Genomic DNA, 11,806 nt, shown 5'->3' with positions numbered 1-11,806 from the left:
TAATTCAAGATGAATAAACTCTTCCTCTCTCTGCCATGTCTCTGAATGAAACAATAAATCCAACTTTTCTCTTGTGAAGAGATTACTCAGAGAAAAGGATTTATTTGCAATGGAGCGAGCATTAAACAGGTCGATATGCAGCACTGACGATGTCACTGAGGCAGTGGTTGAGGTCCAGTCAAGCGGCAGTGCTGACCTGTTGTCACACATAACAGGGAGGAATGGAGCGCAGACATCGAGTACGTCTGATGATGTCAGAGTCCAGGTGAGCTGCAGCGCGTCTTCTCTTTACCTGTACACCTGAACGGGAGAATTTCTTCCTAGATTTCTTGCGTTCGTAACTGTCCCGTGTGTAAAAGTCCTCCAACGACTTTCTGATGCTACACCGAGACTCACGATCATAGATCCGTAAGGTTTGAGGTTAAAAACTCAAGATCAGGAAACCTAGGCATTGCCGGTCAAAGGCGCCACCGGAAGCAGAACGAGTACAAGCAAGTTAGGTGTTTAATTACAATATATCCTACGCTTGATTGCACTGTTGCAATTATGATGTCATTGAATGCATCGTTCTCGTGTGAAAAGCGCTGCATTTATAGTTAGCGCCACATTTCCATGATTCTTTCTCTCAACCCGGCAAAAAAAAATCAGCTTTTATAGATTAAAGATCTCATATGCATCTGAGATCTTTAACGAGAATATCTGATTTTGCATCATCACAAGTATATAATGATGGTTCCTCGCACACAGTTCAGGACCAGAGGAGAGAAATCCTTCCAGACTGTTACTCCTATGCTTTGAAATTATCTTCCTCTCTCTTTGTGTTTGATGATCTACTGACTCCTTCAAGAAACATCTTAAGACCTTTTTATTTGTTCAGGCTTTTCCTTGATTTTCTGGAACTCCTGTTGTGTTCTCAGTTTTATCTTGACCTTTAAAGTATATACTTTATTGAATGTTGTTTAAGCGCTTTGTGACCCTATTTTTATACATAATATTGTTTGGCTTTTACAAACAATAGTTTAGGCTAATATTCAAAATCCATTATTCCATAACACTGTTAACCCTGATCATTTGTCTTAGATTTTTATGTATACAAAAATAGAAACTTTAATGTCGGCATTAACGGATTGATATTCAGTAAAAGGAAGTGAATGAACAAGATCATGGCTGTTGAATTAGATCAGGTAAATAAAAAGGTGCCTCCTTCAGGAGAGAGCACTAAACGTTGTGAAGAACACTTGTCTAACAAGGGAAAATGATTTTTGTTAAAAACGTTTTTAGCGATGCTTCAATGGTGTTGTATGTTTGTGCTTGAGTCGGGTCTATACAGGAATAGTTCTTCTACAGAAGTGTCTACAGTGCAGCTCTGACAGCAGGGCAGTGGCTGCAGAAACATACGAGCGGCAAAACAGTCTCTGTGTTGTGAACCGCTGACCCGGCCTTTGATGTTTCTATGGCAGCTGGGAACTAAGGCATGTTGCGGTCGCTATGACAATAACTGGGTTGTTGGTGTGGGAAAAAAACAAAACAGCCAGATGATGGTCTACAGGCGCGTTCGTGCACATCCAATAGAAGGGTCCCAACCAAGCCATTTACTGCGCTTACAGCTCGTGTCTCTTCTGTCGCCCGTGTCGTCATGGTTACGGCTACAGACTATCGTCCTGGACGAAGAAGTCTCTGCAGCGGTTGCAGTGAGACGGGAATTCACCCGAGACGATTGCCAATCAGTCTAATAGCACTGTACTATAAAAGATTGTTTTTATCCAAAAAAAACTTAAATGACAACGAGTGTCCAACACAATAAAACTGTGGCAACAAGGATTGTTTTTAGAGTTATTACTCATAAATGTTCTGGAATATCATAGTTAGTGTGTAGATCACGTGACATTAACCTTTGTGTTAAAGAAATGTGTTTGTGGTATCCCTTGTGTTGTCTCTGGGTCAAGGTGAACGACCTCCCTCACTCGCACCAGTGCCTGACGATGCGACGATTCATTTAGTTTGCCTCAAGAAAACCAAATAATTAATGTTTCCCTTGTATTGCAAATGCAAAAAGGCTAGAGTTGTTGAAATGTAAATTAACACGCAAATAAAATCAGATGTACATTGAATCTTCCAATGAAGCCGCATCTTACATAATTGTATCGACGTACTGAATCGGTGAATCTGCACATCCCTAATAAAAACCATTCCATCATATGAATTGCTGTTACCGTATGCTTACCTCCCTTAAATCAAGGAATTGCGATTACTTCAAATAATTAAAAGAATAATTCATTTCAGTTGGAACTTCTTGAGAAATTTAGCTGAGCAATTGAGATGTCTTTTTAAAATAATAATAAAATAATATTGTTTAATAATGAAAGCTAATAGACACATAAATGATGTGAAAATGTAAAAAAAAATCAACAATTAGCAATAATTACAATAGGTGTTAAAAATGTGTTATGTGTGTGAGTTTGTTCATTGAAGTAAATACCTATCAGTAAAAGTTAAGTTGGTAAGTAAGAAATTATTTTTGTGTGTGTGTAGATTACGTGACATTAACACCTTGTGTTAAACAAATGTGTTTGTGGTATCCCTTGTGTTGTCTCTGGGTCAAGATGAACGACCTTCCTGGCTTCCAGGAATACATATGCTGCGATGGATATATATATATATATATATATATATATATATATATATATATATGATTGCTCAGTGTTATTAAGAATGCATGGTACACCTGCTCCTCTCTTGTAAAGTGCTAGCAGCTCCGCACTGCCCTCTGTGTTCCCTCCCTCCAGCAGTGTGACCTCCCCGTCTTACTCTGTTGCCTCAATCTCATCTCACTGCAGGTATTGTTTACAGCCAGTTCAGTTATAAAATCCCTCTTCGGTGCCACGTCTTGGTCTCCAGAAGGGTCAACTTATGCTCTATGTTCCTTGTGTAGTCGAGGTCCTGGATGTTAATACACAGTTGGAAATATTTTGTTAATGTTCTCTTAATAGATTTTTTCCTGCCCCAGAGGAATTATGTTAATGATGGTGCTTAGCAGTACTTCTGCCGAGTAGCTGTTTACCAGCTGTGGGATGAGGCAGGGCTGCTTGTCTTTCCCTGCACCGCAGTCGAAAATGGTCACCTTTTCTGCATTATGTATTTGAAATACTCACATTTTCTTCCCCTTAAAGGACAACTTATGTGTTTATTTGTGTCTTAAAAGAGCTCTACTCTCATTGTAATATTCACATGTTCCTGAATTTTTTATTTTTAACCTAACCACACCCACTCGGCTGTGATTGGTCGAATATCTAGTTTTGCCACTGCGCGTCATTAATCCCGGAAGTATCCACCCCCCAAGGGACTTGTTTTTATAGACAAAACAGGGCGTGGTTACCATAGCTAAAGCTAAAGAGCAGCAGTAAATGACAACTGTGTGGATAAAATGCTACAAGTGTCTCAACAACACAGAACAACATGTAGTTTTCGAGGTAGTTAGTGAGTTGACAACACACTCGTCTAATATGATGACTGCAGTAAAGATGGATGGAAGAACAAGACTCAAGTGTTTTCGACATGTTCGGACAATTCAAATTGCGTAAATAATAATATTTTTATGGGTATGACAGGAGGTGCACTTAAATACAAGAGAAACAAAAATGTGCAGAAAGAAAAGGCAGAATGAGTGTTTGCACTTTTCTTCACTCTGCACTGAAATTTTTGTGGTTTATTTTTGACTTATAAATGTAAATGTTTACATCACACATTTAGCACGTTTTTTTTCACACTATACGGGTTGTTGCTCACCTCATGTTGTTTTAGACGTGGTGTTTTGATTTGTTAACATTTCTTAAGCCCAAAATCATCCACGTGTTCTGTGCATCCTTGATTTAAACTGATGGAATTATTATTTTGAGAGTTGTGATTCACATTTCAATGTTGTAGTAGGGCTGCAACAAACCACTTTTTTGATTATCAATGTTTTATTTAATTAGTCGACTAATCGGAAAATACGATTTTAGCTTCAATTTCAGCTTTTCATGAGTCTAATCTACTAATGGTATTTCAAGAGTCCATGCAACTGCCATTTGTTAACAGGAAGATGGAGAAGTCACTGAGAAAAGAAAAAAAAATTAAATAATAAAAAAAACAATAACGACAGTTACTTAATTTGTCCAGATCATGAACAACACATCTTTGGTTTAATTTGTATATGCCTACTCCAATGTTGCTTATTGAGTTTTATTAATCTTTAGTTATATTTATATCATATTAATCTAAACTGTATTCCACAACACCTCTTACATTTCCTGTGTTTTTTATACAACACAGGCAATACACATTTTCAGATTCTGATAATGATGATCGAATCTGACGCATAATTTAAATGTTAAAACGGATACATTGCAGTGATAAGTTATATATGGGCTGTGGCAGCACTTTCAATGTTACAGATGCATAGAAGCATGTTTCCGTCAGATCACATTCGTTCACCTCATCTATGAATCGGTTTGAATTAATGAGGGGATGGAATAGGGATGAGAGGATGAGCTGATCCACGAGAGGGAGGGATGAAGAAAGTCAAGGAGAATGTGGAGAAGTTTATTGAAAGAAAGGTTGCGAAGGAGTGATTGATGGGATCAAGAAGCAATGGACTTGATCATGAACTGATTTACGGCTGATTGAAAGTCTGGATCGTTTGATAGAAAGAATGGAAGAGAGAGTGAAAGAGCAGCATGTGCAGAGCTAAAGGAGGGGTGGAAAGAACTGACATTTGAAAAAAAAAAATCAGCATTCTTAAAGTCTTTGCAAAAGTGTTTTTATAATTAATTTTTCTTATACTTAAAATGCCATTTTCCCACTTTGTCTGTCACTGTCTTCTGCTGGTCGCCGACATTTGGAGATCTTTGCTCTCTGAATACAAATAACCTGATTTAACTGTACTCCAGTAACCCTTGTGACTCAGTCTGAGTCAAACATGTCCGTGACAAGAAGTCTGTGATGTTGTCTATTCACATGTAGAGGCTCAATCTATAGTGGTTAACAATAATTGATAATCTCTGTTTCTTATCTTATCTTAAACACCGACATTGTTATAAGTCGCAATATCAACACGAACATTTATTTAACTTGTATGATATAGAATCAATGGACTTGAGTTTTTGGACCATAAAGTGTTCAGTCGTCGTCCGAATGTCATTGGTGAGAGCTGAGGCTTTTCTTCAAATCAAGGGTTTATCTCGATGATGTGGCCTCAAGTGAGTTCTACTGTGTATCGCTTCTCACGCTTCTGTTTCCCTGCAGGACTGGGTCTTCCTCACTCGCTTCTGTTTTCTCACTGAGTTCGGACGGCTGGATTTCCGATTCCGTTATTCCAAGGTAGGTCTTTAAACATCTTAAGACCTTTTTATCTGTCCAGGCTTTTTCCTAATCTTCTGGCACTCCTGTGTTTGTCTTATGTTGTCTTGGCCTTTTAGGGTTTTTAAATGTGTATGTACTTTAAACTGTGTATTGCTTTTGTTTTGTTCAAGCGCTTTTCAAATAACTATTACTTACTTACTTTTTCAAATCAATTTTATCTCCATGTGTGTTTTATAAAATGAGTATATATTTTATTTATTAGATAACTGCTTAACTTAAAGGATTAATGCAGATTCCAATTGCTTTTAATCCCCCAGACCATGGTCCTCAGAGTGAAATATTCTGTACAGGTTGGAGGAGAGTTTCCTCCCCGAGTTGACCCTCTTGTTATCTCAGGGTCAAGGTGAACGGAAGGCCTCACAACAAATGTGTTTGTGGTATCCCTAGTTTTGTCTCTTCGTCAAGGCAAACAACCTCCCTGGCTTCCATTAATACATATGCAGTGGTGGAAGTCGTCCACCTTGATCCAAAGACAACACAATAGTACAGGGTTCTCACCAGGATTTTTCACAGCCGTAGGCTACAGTGTACTGTAGGGAAGGAAATTTGGAATTTGTAACACTCTGAAACACTATTTCTTCCTTTTGAGGGCCAAATTTTGTGAAATAAAGACAGAAAATAAAGAAAATCCCCCCTACGCAGCGCCCAATTCACACCGTAGGGGATCAATATCACAGCGTAGGGGGCTCCTATGCTGAATGGCGCTGGCGAGAACCCTGTAGTATGTAATGTTCTTACTCATGGGTGAGGGTAAGATGGATGGTGAGATGGACAAATGCATCGGTGCAGCGTCCTAACTCATGGTTTCGGTGTCATCTGTCATTGTGAAGAAGAGCTCGCCATGTTGACTCCATCAACAAGATGGTGAATACAAACACCCAAATGACTTAGAGATAAGAGGAGCTCAATCATTCACTTGAGAGTAGAAACTCTGCGAGGGTTGAGTTGAGTAGGCTTGTACTTGGCGTGGAGACCTTTGATCACACCTGGATCATGTTGGAGAGACTGTTTCCTGCTGAACCTAGAAACACCTTTGTGATCCCAAGAAGAGCTAAAATAAGTTTCTGAAAGTCTGAACCTGGTGCCTCTACCTTCGCTGTCACTGATCACTGCAAACAAAACCTTTACATCCGAGGATTTAAATAAAGGTTGACTTTTTATTTATATCCGTTTCCCTGAAATTCCCGGCTCTCACAGCATGTTTGTCAACGCTCCCCGTCGTCTAACTTTGAACCGGTTTATCCGATTTGTCATTCAAATCTCGAGCCGTCTCACAGCCTCTCCTCTGATCCGTGCACATCCCGCCCTGCCTGTCGAACTAATCTCTCTCCCTCTTGCAGTCCCGCTGCTGTCAGAACATACTGCTCTACTTCGACGACAGTTCTCAGTGGCCCGCCGTCTACAAGAGGCCTGAAAAGGTGAGATACCGACACTGCTTGCTTCCTGCGAGATGACATGCTGTTATGGAAAACGATGGCTAAATCCAATCGCTGACTTAAATGTCAGAGATGCTACTCCCACTTGCTGCTGAAGGGTTTTTAATTTCAACAAAGACAAAACGCACACGTATACTGTAGATCAGGGGTCCCCAACCACCTGGCCGTGGCCCGGTACGGGTCACGTGATAGCGGTGTTATGGTGAGTAAAACACCATAAATGCACTTTAAACGCGTTTCATGGTGCATCGCTTTTTTACCTGTATCATTTTATTTTGAAGGTATCTTTACACGTTGCCATAGCGACCAGAAAGCATGCGGAGGAGCACGATAAAGACAACGGAGGGTCAGAGTGGATGTTACTTTATGTTATGTTTTTGTCGTGATGTTACGAGTACGCTGTAAATAAAGTTCAAAGGAGTTCAGGTGTAATTTTATTACATTAAAAATACAATTAACAGTTGCAAACGTCTTTGAAAAAAACGTTTTTATTAGTGAAAATAACTTCAATTGTGCGATTGAAGGACACTTTCTACAACATATTTCACATTTATATTGAATGTTTTATATATTTTTTTTACACATAAAAAAAGCTTTTCAAGAGACGTTAGCGTTTTTGACGTTTGTTGTCGTCATGTAGAAAGTGCCCAGACCTGAAATGGTACTTGCACGGGTCCGAGAAACCTTGTCCGACATTAAACTGGTCCGTGGTTTAAAAAAGGTTGGGGACCCCAGCTGTAGATGAAGAAGTTATTAATGATTTAAGTTAAGATCATAGGTTATTTTTAGATGAAATCTAAACAACAAGAATGTTTTTATGTGAAAAGCCACTTTTATGTGCCAAGGGGGAGTAAGCAGGGGGAAATAATGGGCTGTCGCTGTGTTTAATGCACTCCCGGCTAGGACAACGGTTTCCTATGGCCACTGTACCGTCTCCTAAGATGGAGTGAGCGTCTAAAATCTTTTGGCCATTCCTGGTCACCGGCTCCGTCACAATCTCACAAGCAAGAGATGAACTTCTCTGTACACAGAAAAGCTGCTGGAGGGAAATGATCTGTAATCCCGTTCTGTCTGGTTATGATGGAGAGATTCTAAAATAAACGTTACAGGAAATCGAGTAGAAGTACTTGAAGTGTGCTCACAAAATACAGTTTGTATATAGAAAAGGGATTTACAAACAGGAATAATAGGGATAGTAAATAAGCTGAAAGGTTTAAGTGAAAAGTTCTTAGATCATTGTAAAATAATCAGTTCTAAATAATAAATCTTCCAGAAAAATTCTAAACGTGTATTTATTATAAATAAATTGAGAATTCTTTATTTCTTAAGACATTAAGTCTTAAGAAAGTATTTTATTGTCGAGTATTTTTTTTGATTGTTTAAGCGCTTTGTGACCCTGGTCTAAAAAAGCGCTCTATAAATATAAATGACTTACTTACTTACTTACTTATTTACGATGTATGTTGGTGTAGATTGCATTACCACACAAGCCCAAATGGCGCAACAAAATGAACACCATATCACTGTTTACCTTCTGTGGTCTTGCTGTTTTGCGGATTACTTTTTCTTACACATGGTATTATTGATTCAATTATATTGTAGCATACAGCAGTCGTGGACTGCTAAGCTCCTTGTCATTGTTCACTCTGTTTCAAAGAGAGGATTTATCTCAACAGCAGATAAACTGCATTATAACTACAGCACATATTGGAAGGTACTTTCTACTGCAACCACCTTCCTTACTATATTTATTTAACTTCTTAGTCTGTTGCTATGTCAAAAGTGATGAATGACTGTGATTGGTTACCTGTTCCACTGTTACTGAGAGGGTTGTTGAGAGGAAGTGAACATGCAAATTCAAACAAAGGCTGTGAAATAATGTTGCTAAATTAAACCATTATGTTGTTTAAATTATGTATGTTTTTGAGAGTGTATTAGTTACAACGAAAATGTGAATGAAATGTAATTTCATTGTTGACAGTGTTGGGAGAACTTTCAAGAGACAAGAGAAATTGTTCAGAAGAAACTAAACAATTGTCTATTTTAAGATTGTTTGTAGCAAAAGCTTCAAGGTTACTGAGCCTTTTTTTTAACAAACAATTTCTGATGACATGAAAGGAGTGTGGAGGTGTTTGGATGTTTTCGGTCTTTTCTGGATAAAGAAATGTGAACATTGCTTTTGACCAATACATGGACATGTACATTAGTATATTGACTTTTACTCCTATTGTATTTAAATCTGGACAACAAGATCAAAACATAACTTCTGCTCCTGCTTTTAATCCCACTAAATATCGTTTAATTTTCCACTTTGAGCAGATTGAACAGAACACAAGGAAGTCACTGTTCAGATGATCAGAAACAGACCATTTTAAGGCCAGAAACCCTATTTTACCCAATGTTGTCAAGTCTGTACAGTAACAGCAACTAAACATCCAGCTCAGAAAAAGCAGGATTATCCAAATAGTGCTGAAGATGAAAACATTTTATGCTTGAATCTTTGTGACAGTTTGTTTCTTTTTTCTTTTTTAATGAGGAAAGAAAATAATAATTTCATAATCGATTTTGAAGCAGTAGTGATAATATCAACACCTCCAAGCATTATTATGTGGCTGACAGAGATCCTGCCCGAAGTGGAAGAGATCCAGAATCTCTGGGTCTTGTTCAAGAGTGAGGGAAGATTGGGTATACTGGTAAACCGGTTGATATGTTCCACCCGTTTACCCACCCCTGGGTAAGCAGAGGAAGATAAATAAAATAATGCAAATCAACTCGTCTTTTAGTAGTATGCATAATTAACTTGAAACTTGATACTAAGTAAACTTTGATGCACAAAGTTAAGAAATTAATATCGTTCTTCAGAGAAAATACTATTTTGTGATCGTCACATAATTTCTAACAAGGTTCCCAATTATATAATGATGTAGGGGTTATGATAATAATACTACTTTAATAATAGTAATGGAATTAAAAAGGTCCAGGTAATTCTGGGGAATTTACGATGGAAAATGTACTAATAAAAGTTAAGAAATCCTCAGTGTTCCTTGGCGGGGGTAGAAGAAGTCACGCTTCTCAAAACGCTGTAAAATTGAGTCCTGCTCACTGATATTTAGTGTGTGGTCAAATCGTCACGGCTAAATGTTAAATGATACATCGTCTCTCAACATCTTAGAAAAACAAGAGCATGAACAGACGAGCGTCAATGCTGCGGGAAACATTTCACCGTGTGTCTCGGTGTTCAGTAAAAATGTAGGAGGTTTAGATTAATAAAAGATTTTGTGTGTGTCAGTGTAAGTTGGGGTGGGCGCGTTAGGAGGTGTTCCATCGCCAGAGGGGAAGATCTTGCTCATGAGGCAAGAGGGGGAGTGTTCTGGAGCTCCTGTCTATAGGGAGCAGTTCAAACACAAATTGTCCAGGGTGAATGAGCAGAACATCGGGATTCAAAGCCTCCCCTAACAAGTCAGCCCTCTCGCTCTCTCTTTGGTCTCCGTGTGCATTTCCTTCGTTCACCTTCAATGTGTCTTAGATGTTATCTTCCATCTCCGTGCTAAACTGCACCATGATCTTGTCGTCTGACAGGTTGAGTTCAGAGCTCAGTTTTGAACTGACTTTCAATAATGTTCAGCTCAGCTGACAAATGCTCTATAAAAGAAAATAATGTCAATGAGAGAATCTCTCAACAAGTCGGGCCAGACAATGTGGCGTCAGCGTTTCAATAATGAACCACTTCACTACTCCAAGTACTTGCAATGTGACCTGGACTTTTGATTAAAACTCTATGCTGTGTAAGTGTTTTTCTCTTTTAACAGACTTGACTAATCAAACCGAGATGATGCATTTTAACAAAAACGTGTCACTCCTGGTTTGTTATTATTCAGTCACTGTCCTGTTGTTCCTTCCTAGTTTTAAACTAATATTTCTGCAAATAAAATGCTTTGTCTGACTCCCACTCAGTGAACTCATCACTGACGCTTTGAGCAAAGATGTATAACTTAACTCGATGGTTCAGGGGAAATTTCGTCGTGTCGTTTCTCTCGCTTTCAGGTGGTTCTTGAATCTTCTATCGCTGATTAACTGGATTGTCATTAGAGAGTTAATTAGGATGAAATTGCTTTTTAGAAGAATGCTGTCAGATGAGTAGGAGTGGAGCAGATATCCATTCATCTATTTAAAAAAAAACAACTAATTTTCGCCTTTTGTCTGCTAGACCTGCTACCAGAAAGAAGCTGTGCTGAGGCCAGAGAACAACCAGGTCATCAACCTCACCACCCGCTACACCTGGTCCGGCTGCGTGGTGAGATGATCGCACACTCAAGAGACAGGGGTTTCGCCCACACATACTTCTTCAGAACATGCTTGATCTCAGTGTGTGGGCTTCACTGTACATTCAATTAATTAATTAATTCATAATCAGGCTGTTATTTACCAGTGCTGCCATCTTGTAAAAAAGATTTCTATTGATGTCTTGTGATTAAGGGAAGATGGTGCTTCAAGGTTCACCAACTGCTCGTCTCTATTTGTTGTCATCACGTGGATACGTCTCAACAGTGTTTGTTTCATCAGGAAGCGTGTGTGACGACTAATGGCTTCCGTTGACACGTTTTCCATTTGAAGTATTTTTTCATGTGAGGGATGAGTGTCGCCTCAATCTCGCCGTCTCTCTCGCAGGTGGAAGGTGACGGCAGCGAGGAAGTTCTGAGCTGCGTCGGTGGACGGAGCTTCCGCTCGGTGAGGGAGCGATGGTGGTATATCGCTCTCAGCAAGTGTGGGGTGAGTGCTGACATTTGACCGTTTCTTTTCAACAAGAACAAAGTGTGTTGCGAGCTTGTTGCCATGGCGACAAGCAGCATTCTACATTCTACGGGGTTCACTGGCTCTTTTGTTTCTCTCAGGATAACAAACGAAATGTTTCACCGTGTTTTAATCATTATTAGTGGTTAATACAATGTTTGACCTCTACCTTTATTTTT

The 11,806-nt window shown here is 39.0% G+C and overlaps 1 protein-coding gene across 1 annotated transcript in view; it reads left to right on the top strand.

Annotated features, from left to right (window-relative positions):
- The window catches only part of tmem145 (transmembrane protein 145), a 60,652-nt gene that overhangs the window by 10,987 nt on the left and 37,859 nt on the right, over nt 1-11,806 (top strand). Inside the window, exons 2-5 of the mRNA XM_087806046.1 lie at nt 5,284-5,358; nt 6,741-6,818; nt 11,044-11,130; nt 11,505-11,606. Of these exons, the coding sequence (XP_087662172.1) occupies nt 5,284-5,358; nt 6,741-6,818; nt 11,044-11,130; nt 11,505-11,606 (342 nt within the window). The remainder of the gene's footprint in view (nt 1-5,283; nt 5,359-6,740; nt 6,819-11,043; nt 11,131-11,504; nt 11,607-11,806) is intronic.

The sequence above is a fragment of the Callionymus lyra genome, chromosome 13 (genome assembly GCF_982586985.1).
Source record: "Callionymus lyra chromosome 13, fCalLyr1.hap1.1, whole genome shotgun sequence".
NCBI classification, from domain to species: Eukaryota; Metazoa; Chordata; class Actinopteri; order Syngnathiformes; family Callionymidae; genus Callionymus; species Callionymus lyra.
Note: the sequence above shows the minus strand (reverse complement) of the source record. Positions and strands in the feature narration are given on the sequence as shown.